At 43.4% G+C, this 20,739-nt stretch overlaps 1 protein-coding gene and 1 pseudogene across 1 annotated transcript in view; both read left to right on the top strand.

Annotated features, from left to right (window-relative positions):
* Atf7ip2 (activating transcription factor 7 interacting protein 2) overlaps window positions 1-20,739 on the top strand; it is a 54,081-nt gene that overhangs the window by 15,315 nt on the left and 18,027 nt on the right. Inside the window, exons 5-6 of the mRNA XM_021185482.3 lie at window positions 1,078-1,176; window positions 2,736-2,896. Coding sequence (XP_021041141.1) covers window positions 1,078-1,176; window positions 2,736-2,896 — 260 coding nt within the window. The remainder of the gene's footprint in view (window positions 1-1,077; window positions 1,177-2,735; window positions 2,897-20,739) is intronic.
* Window positions 12,230-15,352, top strand: LOC110311967 (E3 ubiquitin-protein ligase ZFP91 pseudogene; annotated as a pseudogene).

The raw sequence follows: 20,739 nt of genomic DNA on the forward strand, positions 1-20,739 counted from the left end.
GTGTCTATACTTACTAACTGCAGGCTGTATCCTTTTAATGTGATGTAGTCTCATTACATAGCTCCAACTACCTCACCATCCTGGAATTCACTATGTAGATTAGACTGGCTTCTAATTCACAGAGACTTGCCTGTCACTGCCTCCTTAATGCAGAGATTAAAGGCATGTACCAATATAGACAGACTGAAAATATTCAGGGAAAAAGTGTTTGTATTAAACATATACCATCTTTTTGTCTGGTCATTATTCTCTGAACAGTATGGTGTAACAACTCTATAGTAACATTCCTGTTGTGTTAGACACTGTAAGTAAAGATAATTTAAAGTTCACAAGAGGATGTGTGTATGGTTTTAACATCTGCAGATTTTTGTATCTATAGAACCTGGAACTATTCCTCCATGGATAGCAAATGATGATGACTATGTAGGAATTTATCACTGGGGCTGGTGATATAGCTAAGTTATAGTGCTAGCATAGCTAGTAGTAAGTCCTGAGTTTGATCCCCAACAAATATAAAGAGGGTATGCTGTTGTACAACTCGATTACCCAGAGATAGAGGCAGGAAAACTAGGAATTCAAAGATATCTTTGGCTACATACCCTATCAAGGCCACCCTGAAATACATAAGACCATACCTACAAATAATAAATTAAATAAAATAAATAAATAAATAAATGCATTTAAAAAGTAAAGATGCTAGCTAAGAGAATGGAAGAATAGAAGACATTCCCTGCTAGGGGGTCATTGGAGTCTAGAATTATGAAAAGTTGCCAGGCAGTGGTGACACGTCTTCAATCCCAGCACTTACGAGGCAGAGGCAGGCAGATTTCTGAGTTCGAGGCCAGCCTGGTCTACAGAGTGAGTTCCAGGACAGCCAGGACTACACAGAGATACCCTGTCTCGAAAAACATTGAAAACAACAACAACAAAAAAAGGTAATGAAGTAAAAGAAAAACCTTTTCATTTATTTGTGTAGATGCCTGCATTTCATAAGATTACTTGGTCAAGTAGTTGTTTTCATTCTTTTGTAGTATTTGGTACTCTGATTTGGTATTCATTTAGTTTTCTCTCTTATAGGTAAAAATAAGAAGACTTCAAAAACGCATCAAAACAGTATTATCATCTCAAAGAAATTGTTTGGAACCAAACACATTACCCAGTAATACAGTCTGTAAGGTTCGTATAAACACATAGTCTGCTTGGATTGTTGGACCATAAGATATAAATATACTTCCAAATGAGGCCAGAAAGCTTGGGTATAGTGTTGGCTTCTTGTTTTTTAAATGTAAATGTGAAAAAAATTACAGAAGTAGTACTGAAGGGAGGGACTGTGTAACAAAAAGGAGCCAAGACTTGATGATCTGGGAAATTCCCAGCATATCCAGAGCACAATTCTAAAATGAGGTTTGTGGACAGAAAAACAGCTCTGGGGAACAAGGATATGTACAGCCACTACCTTTTGGTAGTCCTTGGAAGAACCAAGGTCATGGTATTTGCCACTTATTCCTTTTATAGTCACTCTGTTTAGGTTAGTATGTGCATCCTGGCTTCCTCTGAGCTGTAGTTTCAATAACAACTTCTTTAATGGCCTTGTGTGCTCTTCTGCTTGACTTCATTCTGTGGGCTCCATACAGTCACCTGTGATCATCATGCAAGTGCTATCTCAATTGTCACTGCTGTTAGCCTGTGTTCACCATCACAGAGTGGATTGGCCTGCTGGCTCTCTGGTGTGGTGCTGAGTGCTGCTGTGGCTTTAGTAGTCTATATCCTGCTACTGGATGTGTGGGAAGATGGCAATATTGCCATTGAAGTAGAGTGGGTTGGCTGCTTATCTTGGGTGGAGTTCTGGGGGTTGCTCCATTGGACTATGTTTGCTATTGTTGCTGAAACCAGTTACATTGCCTCTGCCCCAAGTGTTGACCCAGCTTCCACTATTTGTACAAATGTACAGCTGGAACATTTGATTCTTCTGGTATTGGGTTTGGTTAGCACCACTACTAGGTATTAGAAATGAGGGGATGGATGGATAGATGTCTGCCATCCTTATAATCTAGTATGGGTGTATAGAGAGTACTCACTGTGGTCATGAGGATCATATCTAGTTTTCCTTTTTCATTAAACTTTTCAGCTACTTTATGCTTATCCATTGAATTATTTACAAGGCTGTAAAGTTGTAGTTAGAGTAGAGAAGAGGAAGAAAATGGATCTGTGTTACCTTGTCCTGGAAGTGAAAGGACATCAGTGATCTGCTTTGCCTCCCAATGCTGCTTGAGCATATTCATATATAGCATCAGTTTGCTTAGTATAATAGCACTTCAGGGTTCTGCCTAAATGTGTCTACCATAGTATAGTGTTCATTCCACCACTTAGAAAGGGCCATGTTCATTCTCAGCTGAGGCATGGAGCCAACTTGAACTTCAAGGCTTGAATATAACAATTGGAAGTTTAAAATCACTCTTTTTATTGTAGTTTTTAAAACTTAGACTACTAAAAATAAGATATTGTATAAGTATCTTAGTATCTGTTTGCCCTGTTTTCAAAGTCTAGATTTGTAATGTCATTGTTAATTACTTGACTCATTTTTGGCAGAGAAATCACTTTTATGGTCATCAGCCATTGAATTACATACTATTTAATATTTTAACACATATATTCAAGACTCTTTTTTTTTTCAAGACTCTTCCATGTGAAATTTTACCTTCCATTCACCTGCTTTTCCCTCATCCATTTAACAGGTTACAGATTCAGAGGCTATGAATTTGAATGTGACCCAAAAGTCAGTTAAAAGTCGAAGTAAAAGAATATCTTCTGTGAACCATACCCCTTTAAACTCTTCAGAAAAAGCAGGTAGAAAGACTAATTTGCCATCAACTTGTGTTGAGTTTGCTTCTGAAAGGTAGGCATTTCTATAAAAATACATAAAGTTATTTATCTAAATGTATGCTTATAGTTATATTAGTTAAATATAAAATAGCTTAAAATGTCACCTTCACATCAACAATCTGAAGGAATTCAGTTGATTCTCTGACCTTCTGTTTTGTTTTAATCACACTTGAGTCTTGAACTGGTCAGGTGATGGGTCATTGTGCTGCCTTTTGTCACAGTGATTAATGGGTCACGTTTGGTTCCCTCCATTTTGAAAGAATTATTATGATAACATCCAAATGGGGTACACTTAATTATCTAATTATATTACAAAGCATACTATCTTAATTATATCATAAAGCACTGATCTAGCACTGATGAGGGCTTGGGACTGGTCAAGAAGAGTGTTCTTAGAAGCAAAGAAGCATGCTTAGTGGTTTGGGCTTAGATCAATGCTGTTCTAAGGGGTGTAGTAGAACATATTGATAAAGTCTTTTTTTTTTTTTAGTTTCTTTGAGACAGGGTCTATGTTACCCTGGCTCGTCTGGAATTTGGAACTTAACATATAATTTTGACTTTTCTAGAGCTGCCCTAGTAATCCCATGTTACTTTGTCCTGCATTTTCATTTATTTTTATTATTTTTTCATTTTATGTGTATGTATTTGTGTGTAATATGTGCACATAAATGCAGTTCAGTGGAGAATGTCAAATCTCCTTGGAGCTGGAATTCCAGGTAGTTGTGCACCACCCAACATGGGTGTCATAACCTCTGAGCTATCTCTCCAGCCCCTCTTTCTTTCTTTTTTTTTTTTTAATATTTTTTTTATTACATATTTTCCTCAATTACATTTCCAATGCTATCCCAAAAGTACCCCATACCCTCCCCCCACTTCCCTACAAAACCCATTCCCATTTTTTGGCCCTGGCGTTCCCCTGTAATGGGGCATATAAAGTTTACGTGTCCAATGGGTCTCTCTTTCCAGTGATGGCCGACTAGGCCATCTTTTGGTACATATGCAGCTAGAGACAAGAGCTCCGGGGTACTGGTTAGTTCATAATGTTGTTCCAACTATAGGGTTGCAGATCCCTTTAGCTCCTTGGGTATTTTCTCTAGCTCCTCCATTGGGGGCCCTGTGATCCATCCAATAGCTGACTGTGAGCATCCACTTATGTGTTTGCTAGGCCCTGGCCTAGTCTCACAAGAGACAGCTATATCAGGGTCCTTTCAGCAAACGCTTGCTAGTGTATGCAATGATGTCAGCCCCTCTTTTTAAGATACATTTTTAATGTTTTTAATTATGTGTTGAGTCCTGTATTTTGGTGTTAAACGAGGAAATGATTAAGAAAGCATTAAATTGATAAAAGCAGGAGTCATCAGTCAATGAGTCTGTTGCTATCACTTGTTGACAGCATGTTCTGAAGTGTGACACTGAAGTGTTTTGTCACTGAAGTGTAACAAAAAAGGAAAGTCAGTGCTGCTGATACAAGTGAAGAAGCCGAAGATCCACAGTACTGGCACTTCATAGCAGACATGTTCTTATTACAGTGGATCCTGTCTAACACAGATACTCACTTTATGTTGTATGTGGAAACAATCTGAAGTTTATGTAACTGTTTCAGGCAGTTAAGCATCCTTTACAAAGTGTGACAAACGTGTAACTTAGCGATGATGACTTTCGTGTTTTGTCTTTGGTTTTTTGTTTTGTTTTGTTTTTGTGTTTGTTTTGAGATGGCTTTATTGACTGGCTAGCTTAAAACTAGCTATGGCTTCAAACTCAGAAATCATCTTACCTCTGCCCCTCGAGTACTGAGATTAAAGGCCTTTAATACTTTGCCTCAGAAGGTGAGTTTTATAAAACATTTAAGAAAAAATGCAAATATTAAGTAAACTCTTGCCAAAAAATATGAAAAGGTACTTGTTCAATTCATTTTATGAGACATGAACCTTGACACTAAAATCAGTGTTAAAAATATTGTATATATGAAGACTTACCCACAATAGATTCATGTATCCTAAAGAATAGAACAATCTATAAAAGTTGATTGGATCATAGTAGTACTGGTCAAACTGTTAGATTAGTGCAGCCTGCATTAACCTTCTCATAAGAGGAGACCTAAGCCAAGATTTCCTAATAAGGATTTGGTTATTGTTTTGTTTTGTTTAAAGGTCAATTGTGGTCTTAGATAAACTGTTATACGGCCTTAGATAAGTAGTACAACACTCAGGCATCAGGAGCTGAGCAGAACCTTATCTGTATAATCTTTGATTTTATTTCCCCCTATACTTGTGACACAGCTCCAGCCTCAAATAGACTCTCAAGTGTATCCTGTAAGATGTTTTATTGTTGTTTTTGGTCTTCATGCCAGTCCACTATGATTTCTAAGCTTCTTCTGCTAAGAGGAAACACTCAAGAAATAGAGGCAGGCAGAATTCTGTGAGCTTGAGGCTATGTAGCACTGTCTCTAACTAAAACCTAATGCTGCTCATTTAGGGGCCAGTGAAATGGCCCAGTGGCCCAGTAAGTAAAAACAAACTTGCCTTAAAGCCTGATGATCTTTGTTCAATTTCTGGAGCCCACATAAAGGTTTCAGAAGAAGAGATCATTTTAGAGTTGACTCTCTGATGGCTCACTCGTGCTCACTCTGGCGCTCTCTCTCTCTCTCTCTCTCTATATATATATATATATATATATATATATATATATATATATATACACACATATACATACACACACACACCACAGCACACAAATGCACATACTCACATGTACTTACATGATGATAATAAGGTTTAGGGCTAGAAATATGGCTCAACCAGTAAGAACATTTGTTATTTTTTTAAAGAACATACACACATACACACACACACTAGCTGTCTTCAGACATGCCAGAAGAAGACATCAGATCCCATTACAGATGGCTGTGAGCCACCATGTGCTTGCTAGGAATCGAGCTCAGGACCTCCGAAAGAGCAGCCAATGCTCCTAACCACTGAGCCATCTCTCCAGCCCCAGAACATTTGTTATTCTTTCAGAGAATCTGAGTTCAATTCTCAGCACCCACATTGCATCTTAGAACTATCTGCAACTCTAATTTAAGGGGATGCAGCACCCTCTTCTGGCATTCAAAGTACCAGACATACATAGTACATGCAGGTGTAGGACCCCCGAAGGGAGACCCTCACTCAAGTCTCAGGGATCGCGAGCCCAGAAAGCCACAGCAGTCAAGCTTGCTGCAAACACACGAGGTTTTAATGGCACACAAACCAGCATGCTGAGGTCGAGACCCATACACCACGCAGGGGTAGAGGAGTCTGACCCCAACCCTATTTTCCAGCAGGCTTATAAAGGCAAAAACCAGAACCTAGGGGGAGGATCAGAGAGGAAATAGGGGAAGTCTAGGGGCGGATATTTACTTCAAGGCACCTGGGACATTGAAACATTTTGTGGTTGTTTTTCCCAAAAGTTCCGGGAAATTAGACCATCTGGCCAGGGGCCGGGGCCCATGTTCTCAGGGCAGTCATTATTTTATTTTTTAATCTTCATTTCCCTACTTCTTCTTGTGAGTAGCTCTAATCTTAGAGCGACCCCTCTTCTTCTTTCGGCAAAGTCAGGTACTGTTGTCGGAGCACCTGTACAGCACTAACCCTGTCTTTTACAAAAGCCACTAACTTATTAAGAATGCAAGGTCCAAAAGTGAGCAAAAGCAAAAGGATGATTAGGGGACCGGCAAGGGTAGAAACAAGGGTGGTAAACCAAGGAGACTTATTAATCCAATTTTCAAACCAGCTTTATCTTCTCTTTCCCTTCTGCGCCTGTCTAACCGGTCCCTGAGTTTAGACATAGAATCTTTAATTATTCCAGAATGGTCTACATAGAAGCAACACTCTTCCTTTAGGACTGCACAAAGTCCTCCTTCTTTGAGGAAAAGGAGGTCTAACCCTCTCCTATTTTGCAGTACTACCTCTGACAGGGAGTTCAAGGATTCTTCTAGTTTAGTTATGGACTGCTCTATGGCCCTCAGATCAGTGTCCATGGCAGTTCACAATTCATCAAAGTATCGAGGGGTCTGAATTAAGGCGGTTGTACCTGTGCTAACCCCAGCCGCCATCCTAGACTCAGGAGGACCGCCAAAGTCATGGTAATGGGCTCTCGCTTATGGCGGACCCGATGGTCGAATTCATGGACAAAAGAGCTGTCATCATGGTACAGGAGCCTAGGGACAAGCTGAACTAGAATACAGTAATCTTTAGAAGTGTTAAAAACAGAAGTAGATATGCAGGGAGTGAGACCAGTGTTGCAAGCCCACACTGTGTCTAAGGGGGGCACTAGGTACTGACCACTGTCGGAAAACTGGATATGTTGGGTCTGATTACAGAGGTGCCGTCTGCATTGTGGTACTTGACCCAAGCAAAGTCCGCTCCCTGAGACAGCTGCCAGAGTCAGTTTTCTGTTTTCCCCCCAAGGGCATTGAGAATGGTCTGCAGTCTTATTATAGGTCCTGACTTGGGCAATTCCCTCATAATAGGGGGGACTAGAGGCATAGCACAGCCAGCAAGACTGAGTAATATTGGGATTAGTACGGTTGAGGACCAGGAATGCCTCTTGTACCAAGCTAAACAGGCGATTCTCAGTGTCTGGGAGCGAGGGAGTGGTTGGGGCTAGATCATGGGAAGGAGTGACAGTAGGGCCACCTAAAGTAGGCCCAGGGAGGGTAGGTCTTGGAGGGGGTCTCTGAGGCCTTTTAACAAAGACGGAATTAGGCCCCACTGACTGGGCTGGAGGACTTTTAATCTTCAGCCAAACCTTAAAAGTGAATCCAGGGTCCATCCCTGTCACATAAAATCTTAGGCCCCACTGCCTCCCCTTTATCCAATCTTCCTTTGCCTCTTTTCCTTTCTGAGTAAAAGTGATGTTTAAAGAATCATGGCCCTTATTTCGTCTGGACACTACAATAAGATCCCAGCTAGAGGAAGGGTGCCAATAAGTGGTACCAGTGGTTTCACATCCCCACTGACTACAGAAGAAGCCCTCTGCTCCCCTGCACCAGCGAGCCTCTTTTTTACTATTTCTATCCCTGGGACATACATAAAAGGGCCCCTGACAATGCCCCCTTTGTTTAGACTCACTACTACAGCCTGGTATATCTGCAATGTACTGCCCCTGGGAACTTACCCCCTGGTTATATGACTGCTTCTGGTAGATTACCTCGCCCTGGGGCACCGTTTCATGTGACTCTTCAGGGATGTCCCAAGCGTCTAATCCAGCCATCAAGGCACAGATTTCAGGGAACAGAGGGGGCCACCATGTATAAGGGGGCTACCTTTGAAGTACTCCATACGGTATCTCCGGCTTGAGAGATGACTTCCCATGTCAGGGTCATGGGAGCATGAGGATTACTACCCAAGGTTGGGGCTACAGCGAAGGCGCAGCTTAAGAGAATTGTCAGTGGCTGCCACCGTCCAGTCACCCTCATCTTGGTTTGGTGCTTTTTTTACATGGGACACATGTATCCAGGTGGCAATTCCGTCTACCTTCACTGCCGTGGGGGTAGTCAACAGCACCAGATAAGGTCCTTTCCACCAGGGCTCAAGCAAGACCAAGTCTCCGACCTGGAACCCGTGAGGCACTGCTGTGGTCCCCAGTGTGTAGGCTTCTTTGATCTGGTTCCAGATCTGTGTTCTGACAACTTCTAAGGCCTTTAAGTGGGTAAACAGAGCAGAGGGTGAAGAAAGGTCAGTGTTGGGATCCAATATCCCACCTGACTCAGTTAAGGGGGGCGGTCCCCCATACAGAATCTCATAGGGGGTGAGGCCGAAACGTCTGGGAGTGTTTCGGACCCTGAGAAGCTCAAAGGGAAGGAGAGTCACCCAGTCCCAACCGCCGGTCTCAATGGCTAATTTAGTAAGGGTTTCTTTTAGGGTCCTATTCATTCTTTCTACCTGTTCTGAGCTCTGGGGACTGTAAGCACAATGTAAATTCCAATTAGTCCCCAGTTGTGTGGCCAATTCCGACTTACCTGGGCAATGCAGGCCCGTTGTCCGAGCCGATTACCTTGGGGATCCCAAACCGAGGCAGGATTTCTTCAAGGATCTTCTTGGCCACTACCTGAGTGGTTTCTGATTTGGTAGGAAAAGCTTCTACCCATCCTGAGAAGGTGTCTATGAAAACTAGGAGATACTCGTTACCATACTTTCCTGGTTTAATTTCAGTGAAGTCCACTTCCCAATAGAACCCCGACCTATCTCCTCTTAGCCTCTTTCCAGGCTCCTTGAGTGGCATTGGTCAAGGTGCAAGCTTTGCGTGACTTCAGTACCTCTTCAGCTACTGAATTTAACCTTAACACATAATACTTAGATCCTTTAATTAAGGCCTTGAGTTTATCACTTCCAAGATGGGTTAGTTGGTGAATATGCCTCACATAGTCCTGTCCTTCTTTGGAGGGTAGAATAATCCGCCCATCTTTAGTCTTTGCCAGTCCATGATGACTAAACATTTGGGCTTTTCCCGCCTCTGTCATATCTTCAATCTTATCACAGTCCTTAAAAGGGTAGTTGAAACTAGGATCCGCGACTGGAGGATCCGGCACGGTTTCAGTTACCAAGGTTACTGTCCCTTGGGCTGCCTGCTTTGCCGCCTGATCAGCCATCTGATTTCCCCTTGAGATTGAGTCCCCCACCTTCTGGTGCCCAAGACAGTGGACGATGGCCACCTTTTTTGGTAGATGTACGGCCTCTAAAAGGGCCAGTATTTCTTCCTTGTTTTTTAATGTCCTTTCCTGCTGAAGTGAGCAAGCCCCTTTGCCTGTATTTGGCCCCGTGGATGTGTGCAGTGGCAAAAGCATAGCGACTGTCAGTGTAAATGTTGATGGGCTTGCCTTCCGCCATCCGGAGCGCTTGTGTTAGTGCTATGAGTTCCACCTTTTGAGCAGAGGTTCCTTCCGGCAAACTGCTGGCCCAGACCACCCATGTTCCATCCACCACTGCTGCTTCTGCTCTCCTTTTTCCCTCCACCAGAAAACTGCTTCCGTCCGTATACCAGTTGGGAGCTCCCGGCCACGGTTGGTCGGTCAAGTCCCTTGTGACTCCGGTCTCTTCCGCCAAGATGTCAGCACAGCGGTGTATTGGAGTGGAGGCCTCTTCTTCTGGGAGCAGGGTGGCCGGGTTGAGGATGGCCGGTGGGGCGAAGGTGATTCTTTCCGTCAACAACAAGCTCTGGTAGTGGGTCATCCGAGTGTTGGTCATCCAACGGTCAGGGGGCTGGCGTATTATGCTCTCAAGGGCATGAGGGGCAACTATAGTGACATGCTGTCCCAAAGTAAGTTTATCTGCATCTTTGACAAGCAAGACCATGGCTGCAATGGCCTTCAGGCAAGAAGGCCACCTGCTGGCCACATGATCCAGTTTCTTTGACAGGTAGGCCACAGGCCTTTTCCATGGCCCTAGTGCTTGGGTCAATACTCCACGAGCCACTCCGGCCTGTTCATCTATATACAGAGTAAATGGCTTAGTCAGGTCAGGCAAGGCCAGGGCATGGGCAGTGAGCAGGGCGGTCTTTATTTTTTCAAAAGCCTGCTGATGTTCCTCAGTCCAGCTGAACGGGACCTTTTCTTTTGTGAGGGGGTACAAAGGGGCTGCCAGGGTCGCGAACCCGGGTATCCAAAGTCTGCAAAAGCCCGCTGTCCCCAAGAACTCACGTACTTGTCATGGAGTGGTGGGGGTTGGGATCTGCATCACAGTCTTCTTTCGAGCTTCGGTGAGCCATCGCTTTCCTTTTCGGAGGGTGTATCCTAGGTAGGTCACCTCGGTGCGACATAGCTGAGCTTTCTTAGCGGATACCCGGTACCCCAACTTACCCAGTTCACTCAGGAGTCTCTTGGTCCCGTCGAGGCACAGTTCTTGGGTTGAGGCTGCAAGCAGTAAGTTATCTACATACTGCAAGAGAGAAATCTGAGGGTTCTGTGCCCTGAAGGGCACAAGATTGCGGTGGAGCGCTTCATCAAAAAGAGTGGGGGAGTTTTTGAATCCCTGCGGTAATTGGGTCCAAGTCAGCTGGCCCGAGTGTCCCCCTTCAGGGTCACGCCATTCAAAAGCAAACAAGAGCTGACTAGTAGGATGCAGCCGAAGGCAAAAGAACGCATCTTTCAAATCTAGCACAGTGTACCAACGGCGTTCTGGTGGAAGGGGACTCAGCAAGTTATAAGGGTTTGGCACCATTGGGTGGATGTCCTGCACCCGCTTATTGACCTCTCTCAGGTCCTGCACTGGCCTATAGTCATTGGTTCCTGGCTTGTGGACAGGCAGAAGGGGAGTATTCCATGGGGACTGGCAGGGAACCAGAATACCCTGCTGTAACAGTCTTTGGATATGTGATCTAATTCCTTCTTTGGCTTCTCTCTTTATGGGGTACTGCTTTACCCATATAGGGGTGGAGGCAGCCTTCAGTTCGACCACTACTGGAGGCACCCTTTTAGCCTCCATACCTGCTTGTTCTGTCCAGACTTCAGGAAAAGCCGTCAGCCATTCATCTGAGGGCAACTTTTTGGGTCCCTGATCGTGGAGACGGTATTCCTCCTCAGTACCCAAAACCAAACATACTATTGAATCCTTTCTCCAACTGACCTCAGGTCCCTGAGGAGTAAATTGAACCTGTGCTTTTAGTTTAGTCAACAAATCCCTTCCCAGCAGAGATGCAAGACATTCGGGAATTACAAGAAAGGAATGAGTTACTTGGTTTTTTTTCTATTTCTAGAGTCTGTTTCATTGTCCAGGGGTAAAATTTGCTGCCAGTGGCTCCCATTACCATGATCCTTTTTGATCCCAATTGTCCCAACAGTTTGGTCAAGACTGAGTGTTCTGCTCCTGTATCTACCAGGAAGTCGATGGGGGTCCCCTCCACAGAGAGTGTTACCCTAGGCTCGGGGAGGGGAGCCGAGCCCTGACTTCCCTAGTCTTCCTCTAGGGTCAACACTCTAGGTCCCCTCTGCCTCTTCCTGGGGCACTTTCTGGCCCAATGTCCCATTTCCTTGCAATAGGCACACTGATCCTTTTCAAGCTGGAGTCTCTGTCCTCCCAGAGGTCTTCTAGCCCTGTCGCCCAGGTACCCTGACTGCCTTTTCTCTGGCTTTTCTTCACCTACTACTGCAGCCAAAATCTTAGTTAAATTCCTTTCCTGGCGGCGATCACGCCTATTTTCTCTTTCCTCTGCCTCTTTCTTTTCTCTTTTCTGTTTCTCCTCCTCTGTCTCCCTTTTGTGGTATACTTTCTCAGCTTCCTTCACAAGATCCTGCAAAGTGTAATCTTGGAGCCTCTCTAGCCTCTGCAGTTTCTTTTTAATGTCAGAGGCAGACTGACCGATGAAGGCCATGGCTACAGCAGCTTGGTGCGCCTCTGAAGTGGGGTCAAAAGGGGTATACCTTCTATAAGCCTCCATCAGTCGTTCTAGGAAAACTGAGGGGGGCTCCATCTGACCCTGAATAACTTCTTAGCCAAATTGGTAGGACGCCACTAGAGCCTGGCGGTAGACCAAAAGACTCTCCCTACCTTCAGCAGTATTGAAGTCCCAGTCAGGGTGGTTTAAGGGGAAAGCAGCATCAATGAGATTAGGGAGGGAAGTGGGGGTTCCGTCTGGCCCGGGAACATTCTTTCTGGCTTCCAAAAGGATGCGCTCTCTCTCTTCTGTGGTAAAGAGGACCTGCAAGAGCTGCTGACAGTCATCCCACGTAGGTTGGTGGGAGAACATTAGGGACTCAAGGAGGCCACTGAGCCCAGACGGATTTTCTGAAAAGGAAGGGTGATTAGTTTTCCAGTTGTAGAGGTCGGCCAAGGAGAACAGCCAGTACTGAAGAGAGGGGCAAGTTCGTTAGGGCCCGGGAGCAGCCCGCCGACGTATGCCCAGAGTGGCAGAGTGGTCACCGTGGACAGCTCTGGGCTGGCTCCATCCGTCTCTCGGCCAACCAACTCTGAAGAACAGAACATCCGCAAAGGTCTTTTTCTAATTTCAACAGAAATATTATGACCCCTAGTCTTAACGTCTGTCCAGTGGTCAAGGGTTAGCGTTAGGGGGGTCGTCACAGTCTGTCCCATTTCTAAATCTATAATACAAGACAAATGACAATTACTGAAATAGAGAAAATCTGTCTCCTGTTCCGAGTCGATCGGAAAAGAACCGAGACACTGTCGACCAGCCGCGGCCCTTGCCGCCTCAGATTGCGGGGGGGGGGGGGGGAGTCGGTACCCCTGGTCTCCAGATGGGGTCCGCTAGGCATCCCTGGCCCTCCCCCTGTCTTCCCAGGAAGTCTCCCAGGGCGAACGGACAGTGGACACCTGAATACGACTATTTTTAGCCACTCCTCACTCCCTCCCGGAGTGCCGATTCAAACAAACGTCCGCAAAACCGAAACTGCGATTGCCAGAATTCAGACAGACGGAAATATAGATAAGACAGACATAACACCTTACCTCCAAGTGACTTTATGACTCCTGGGTGGTCGTCAAATCCCGGACGAGCCCCTACATGTAGGACCCCCCCCCCCCCACCAAGGGAGACCCTTACTCAAGCCTCAGGGATCGCGAGCCCAGAAAGCCACAACAGTCAAGCTTGTTGCAAACACACGAGGTTTTAATGGCACACAAACCAGCATGCTGAGGTTGAGACCCATACACCACGCAGGGGTAGAGGAGTCTGACCCCAACCCTATTTTCCAGCAGGCTTATAAAGGCAAAAACCAGAACCTAGGGGGAGGATCAGAGAGGAAATAGGGGAAGTCTAGGGGCGGATATTTACTTCAAGGCACCTGGGACATTGAAACATTTTGTGGTTGTTTTTCCCAAAAGTTCTGGGGAATTAGGCCATCTGGCTGGGGGCTGAGGCCCATGTTCTCAGGGCAGTCATTATTTTATTTTTTATTCTTCACAGGTAGAACATATATTTAATTTTTTTTAAATAATAAAGCTTAAAAACTACTATTTTAAAATTCAGTTTGCCCGCTGCTGCTGTGTCCCACCACAAAAAGGCTGAGTATCCCGGGTGGAGGAGCAGCCCCAGCAACAGGCCTCCCGAATGCCCCAGGTATCATCCCGCAGCCACAAAGCTCCCCCCCCCCCCTCCATCTCCTGCTCCGGGCAAGAAGAGTCCGAGACTCCAGTGTATAGAAAAAATAACAACTGATAAAGATCCCAAGGAAGAGAAGACGGTGATTCTGTCCTCCCTCAGGAAGTTTCCATTACTACAACTAGAGCTAGCCAGAGCTGGTGCAGTAGTAGCAGGACCTCTATCTCTTGTCTTCAAGACAGCGAGAATACTCCGAGCTCAAGGTCCAAGCCTGGCTCATTGCAACTCGTCTGTAAGACAGAACCAATTACTGATCAACTTAATTATGATGTTCCAGAAGAACATCAGTCTCCCAGTGGCTTTAGTAGTGATGAGGAAGAGGAGGAGGAAGAAGAAATGTTAATTGGTGAAGAGGAAATACCATTCAAAGATGACCCAAGAGATGAGACTTACAAGCCCCACCTTGAAAGGGAAACCCCAAAGCCACGGAGAAAATCAGGGAAGGTGAAAGAAGAGAAAGAAAAGAAAGAAATTAAAGTGGAAGTAGAGGTAAAAGAAGAAGAGAATAAAATTAGGGAAGATGAAGAGCCTCCCAGGAAGAGAGGGAGAAGGCAAAAAATATGACAAAAGTCCGCGGTTTCCCAAAAAGAGAAAAAAGCTTCTAATCTAATATGTCCGTTATGAGATGGAAGGATGTGGAACTGTTCTTGTTCAACCTCGCTATTTGCAGTACCACAGTAAATACCAGCATTTGCTGAAAAAAAAAATATGTATGTCCCCATCCCTCCTGTGAACTACTCTTCAGGCTACAGAAACAACTTTTGCGGCATGCAAAGCATAGTACAGACCAGAGGGATTATACCTGTGAACATTGTGCTCGGGCCTTCAAGAGTTCCCATATTCTGGCAGTACACCGGATGGGTGAGAAGCCATTACAATGCGAGATATGTGGATTTACTTATTGACAAAAAGCATCTCTTAATTGGCATATGAAGAAACATGATGCAGACTCCTTCTACCAGTTTTCTTGCAATATCTGTGGCAAAAAATTGAGAAGAAGCTCTGGCAGCCAATTCCGGTAACCTCATCATCAGCACAAATATCTTGGGCACTAACCCAGAGCCCCTGACACAGCCTGCAGATGGTCAGGGGCTTCCTCTTCTTCCTGAGCCCTTGGGAAACTCAACAGCTGGAGAGTGCCTACTGCTAGAAGCTGAAGGGATGTCAAAGTCATACTGCAGTGGGACAGAACGGGTGAGCCTTATGACTGACGGGAAGATCTTTGTGGGAAGTGGCAGCAGTGGGGGCACTGAAGGGCTGGTCATGAACTCGGATATACTCGGTGCTACAACAGAGGTTCTGATTGAAGATACAGACTCTACTGGACCCTAGTGCAAAGGAAGACTTTGGGCACTGGGACAGTGCAGACTTTGTATTTAAAGGATAAAAAGGACAAAAAAAAAAAAAAAAAAAAAAAATTAAAGCATTTAAAAATCTAGTAAAATAACTGAAGGGCCAAAAAAAAAAAAAAAATTCAGTTCTCTTTCCTTTCATCCCTTCCTCACATCTTGCTAGGGGTGGAACCAAGCTAGCCAAGTGTTCTACAGTTGAATTAAAAAAATTTACAAAATAAATCCTGGTAAGGGTTTGCTTCCCACCTCAGTTGTTTAGGTTCTGAATGAAAGACACACACTCAGACTTTATATTTTAATATTAATATGCCACAAGCTCAATAGCTGTGCCACTGCTTAACCTTCACTTGATTAATCCTGAGTTATTACTTTCTAATTCCATGTTCTTTCTTGGCTGCTGTGGACCCAGAGGGCTGTCTAACTAGGCCGTGCTCTCCTAACTCCTCCTTGCCATGCCTCTCTGTCCTGTACTCTTTCCAGGCATGGTGTTCTTTTCTCTACACTCTCCTGGCATGGTGGATCTCTCTCTTCTTCCTTGCAGTTCCAAACCTGGAAATACTAAACCCTGCCTATGTCTCTTCTTCCCAGCTATTTACCAAGCAGAATTAACTGGGGCAGGATCCCTCAGTGTCTTTACGTGTGGACTCTCTCATGCAAACAATTTTGGGGACCCAATTAATATTAGAATATAAGCAACATTAGGCCAAACCCACTATATTTCCCCCATTTTGTCCAGTTAAAAAGGATCTTTTCTCTCAGATAAAAATCGAACACAATTATAACAGTTATGCAAATTATAAGGTATATATATATATATATATATATATATATATATATATAAGACATTTGTAATGTTCACTCCATCATATTTGTCAATTTAGATAAAGTACGCTATTATCTATCCTAATTCAAGGATTTTATAATTCTATACTTGAATTATGTCTGATTTGAATTTGCATTACCACCTGAAAACTATTCTTTCAAATCTAGAACATTTTCTTTAATGCTAAACAATTTAAGTTCAATTATGAGACTATAACTAGTCTTCAACCCTGTCAGAGATCTGAGAAGGAATTAAATATTATTTGAATATGTAGGAAGCACAAAGACATAGTGTTGTAAGTGTTGGCTCACACGGACTGGGTTTCACCTGGGAGGTAAGCCAGGGATGAAAAGAGAGGGGAACTGGGTGGTTGAGAGAAAAATAGAGCTAAGTCAAGATTTCTGATCAAAGCTCAGATGTTTAATAGCAAAAGTGCTTATAAAGGGGCAGGCGGGGAGGCCCATTCCTGCCAATCCATTCTTGGAGCCTGGAACCATGCAGGATAGGGTGTAGTCTCTGGAGTAGCTCATGGGCCTCTCAGCTGGTAGCAGTGTCTTGAAGGAGAACAGCTGCAGTGGCTGAACAATAGAGTGATCTAGGGAGGAAGGCTCCACCCTAGGTAATCTCCTTAGTGGCAGCAAGGTCAAGGTCTTGGCTCAGCCTGCTTCAGGCTGGGGGAGGTTACAATTTCCCTCCTGTTATTCATATTTTAAAAAAAGCTGAACCGAGGCATAAAATTTATTTATGCTCTATAGTCCTGCCTGGGTGTTATGGTGGCTGGCGGCTGAGCCTGCCTTAGGAAATCTTAGATCTTCCCAAACCATCCAAATTTCATCTTGAAGGCTACATGCAGCTTGTTTGTGTTTATTTCACACAAAACATGGCTCTGTAGTGTGTTATCAACAGCCACGGCCTTTTAGCATGTACCTCTGTCTTAGATTGGTATGGTTCCGAGATCTGGGTGCCTGTCTTTGACTGTCCGGCCCTCATTAGCGCACCTTATTCCCAATTCAGACCAAAGCCACAATATGTACTTAGAATACTTCTTCATGAAGATTAATAACTGCCACCTGTGCTGTTGGAGTCGAGACTGTACACCTGCTGCAGTCAGACTGAAGGTTGTCGACTAACCTGCTTGAAAAACAAAGTTGAGACTGTGAAAACCAGCAGTATAAAAGCTTCTTTGGGGAAGTCCAGGTACTCCATTCAATTGTAAATTAGCAACAATCAAGCTTAGACTTAGAGCTCCTAGTGTGGGGGAGGTGACTTTGAGAATCACAAAAAGGCTGTAACTTTTCTGGGAGAGGAGGCTGTGTGCTCCAAATAAACTTTTCAGCTAAAAAGTATTTTTAGCTATAATCAAGGTCAGAGTCATACAGAGTCATAATATCACCTAACAATTTTTGAAAATCATTCAAAGTCCTTAAGTTGTCTCTGTGAATAACTATCTTCTGGGGGAAAACAGCTTGATTAGTAAGCCTAAAACCCAAATAATTATAATCCTGAGTTTGTATCTTTTCAGGAGTTATCTGTAATCCTTTATCAGCTAAAGCTTTTTGTAAATCTCCATAACACAAAAGCAAATCCTGGGGGTCTTTTCCAGGCAACCCAGGACAAATTCTTAACTGTCCAAAAACAGTCTTCTTAAAGGAACAGTATTTTTTCTTATGAATTTCATAAGCAATTGCAAACTTGAGAATTAATAGATAGGATCTGAGGGATGAACAATTTTAAGCAATTGTAAGCTCTGATATATATATATGTATATATATTGATAAATATACAAATTAAAGCTTGATTATTCAACATTTTAAAACACCATCTACAGCACACAATTTAATTATCTGTGCTGAAGCAGGAGAAAACTCAAAAGAATAAGCGTGTGATCCAATTCACATATACTTTTCTCCCATAGATGGGCTGTTTTTAAACACAGTAATTGGGATGCATGCATGCATAAAAACAATTTTTAACCTATCTTTGGGATAATGATTGTGAATTTTATTTAAAATGATGGTATGCAAATATTAGTATTAGCAGATCAAATATTAATATTCTGTAATAACCAAATTAATTGCTGATCGGAACAAGGAACAGACACTTGGTCAGGTTTTTAAGACACAATTTTTGTTATAGGTTTTCTAAAATATACGAATTTATCTTATAATTCTTTATTAGTACCACAGCAGTCTTAATAGGATGTTAAAACTGTGTTTTGAGGTGAATGCCACCTCGGCCTCGCCCACCTCCGGCCCTCCTCCCAGGCCATAGAGGCTGAAGCAGCCGAATCTGTTGTAGGCTAGGAAGGCCGAGCAAGGGCAGTAGAGCACCCCAAGTCCTAGCTGGAAAAATACGGCCACCCCCGGCAAGGACAGGCGGATGCTCATGGGGGCAATGGTGTGCGCGACCAGCACTTCAGGCCCTCCCCTGAGTTCGCTACAAAGGCGCCCGCTTTCTGGCAGCCTCCCGTGCCACCACTGCTCAGGGAAAACTGCGTACCCCATGGCCCCTCCCTGCAGCAGCCAGCAGCTGGCCAGCTCCACATAGGACAACCGGTCGGTCAGGAGGAGAAGAAAAGTGACTTTACAATGATGTTTTCTCTTGCCAAAGAATTGCTGTGGACACAGCTAATATTTAATTACCATTGATTATGTTTGATAACAATTACAAAAGCTTTATTTTCTGCAAAGCCTTTTGTTCTTTGCCAGTTAATTTGTGTCTTAATAGCACCTGACAAGGGCTTAAGTTCTCCTGTGGTGAGTTTAAGGTGAGGTCTTAGCCAGTTAGCATCTCCTGGAACCTTTTGAAAATAAAATTTTGAAGCAAATCAATTTTTCGTTCTTAGATTTTCTGTACCACAATTTTATAGTATAACTAAAACCCTAAGTATTAAAAAGATATTGCCTCTGAATCTTTTCTGGAGCAACAGCTATTCCCCAGAACTTAAAAGCTCCTTGTGTGAGAGCAAGGATTTAAAGTGAACTTCCTTGAGAGACATTAATTAATAAAATACTTTTCACTTAGGAAACAATATACACTAAAAGATTCAAACTCTTAGCTTCTTGTATTGAAGCAAAGACAATAAGAATTTCTCTTACATGAGGTAAAGCTATATTAGCCGTACCTAGAGGCAAAATTTTCCAGTGATTCCAAGCTCACTACAAGCAAACTCTTTACAATTTTCCGGATGCAAAGGAAAAAACAAACTCTTAAACCTATAATGACTTTACATGTCTGGTGCACCGGTCCGTTCACGTGTCAATCCATGTGTGTTTGTGTCTAGTTGTCTGAATGACTGAATGTTCTGTGTTTCGTGTTGGAAAATAAAGATGGCTAAAACTTTATCTGATGGCTCAGCAAAGCCGAGAGTGGCCACATGCATTAGCCAAGGATCAGGCACAGCAAGTCAAATCGCAATGTCCTGATAAATCCTACAGACTGATTGACCTTTTATAAACTTTGAATTTAAACTTATTTAGAACATCTGGATAGATCTACAACAGAGTTCTTTTAGCTAAAAGGAATTTTCCCTGAAGGCAAGGAGAGGCAAGTTTCAAGAGCTTTCTTAGGCACCGTTTGCAAGACAAAGGAAAGTCACACAAGCCCTGCAGAGGCTGCTCTGAGCCTCTTGCGGGGAGGACAGGTTTTAGAATTTTTAAGTTTCTTTTGCAATATTAGACTATAGCTACAACTTTGGGAAAGCAAAACCCAATTTCAAAACAATTTATCACCTTAGAATAAATGTTAGAGGCATTACTATCATGTTATGAAGTTTGGCTGACAATTTATACCTATGAATGCATGATAGTGCAAATTTTAATGCTTCATTAAAGAGACATTGCTTTAAATCTTATCTTTAATTCTACTCTCTAGGATAAGAATCACATTAAATATTATCTCAACTAGAAGTATCCTTAGAGACCCATCCTCTTGGCCTGCCTTATGCCACGTGTTGGAAAGACTCCAACCCTGAGTTACCAGGTTAAAGCTAACTTTCTAGTAACCAGTGTTACACCCATTTGATCAGACCCAATAACTTATAAGCTAATACTCTACAATGAAGACACACAGAGCATGTTACACCTCTAAGACCAGTAAAAAACCAAATGAAGCAGCTACATGAGTCTTATAAATTTAGACCAATCAAAGAATTTCAATTTTTCTAGCTATAATTATAAGATAAAAAAAAAGCACCTTGTCATTTGCCCAACACATTAATCACAATTGCAGAGAACCCTCCAGGAAAAAAAAAAACATCTATCAGCTTTTTTGCCCCAAAACTAAGAGGCTGCAGACTCCCTTTCTTTGAGAGCAGCTTTTCCAGCAGTGGCTCCCCTGCTGTGCCTGATCCTTGGCTAATGCATGTGGCCACTCTCAGCTTTGCTGAGCCATCAGATAAAGTTTTAGTCATCTTTATTTTCCAACACAAAACACAGAACATTCAGTCATTCAGACAACTAGACACACATGGATTGACACGTGAACGGACCGGTACACCAGACATTAGACTAGACATTAGACAACACAAAGCGGGCAGAGAACTTCTGCTGTAGGGGCCAGAGAGAAAAAGGCAGGGCGTCCCCTGAA

This window comes from Mus caroli, unplaced genomic scaffold, assembly GCF_978045245.1.
Source record: "Mus caroli unplaced genomic scaffold, Mus_caroli_1 scaffold_17, whole genome shotgun sequence".
In the NCBI taxonomy this organism is placed as follows: Eukaryota; Metazoa; Chordata; class Mammalia; order Rodentia; family Muridae; genus Mus; species Mus caroli.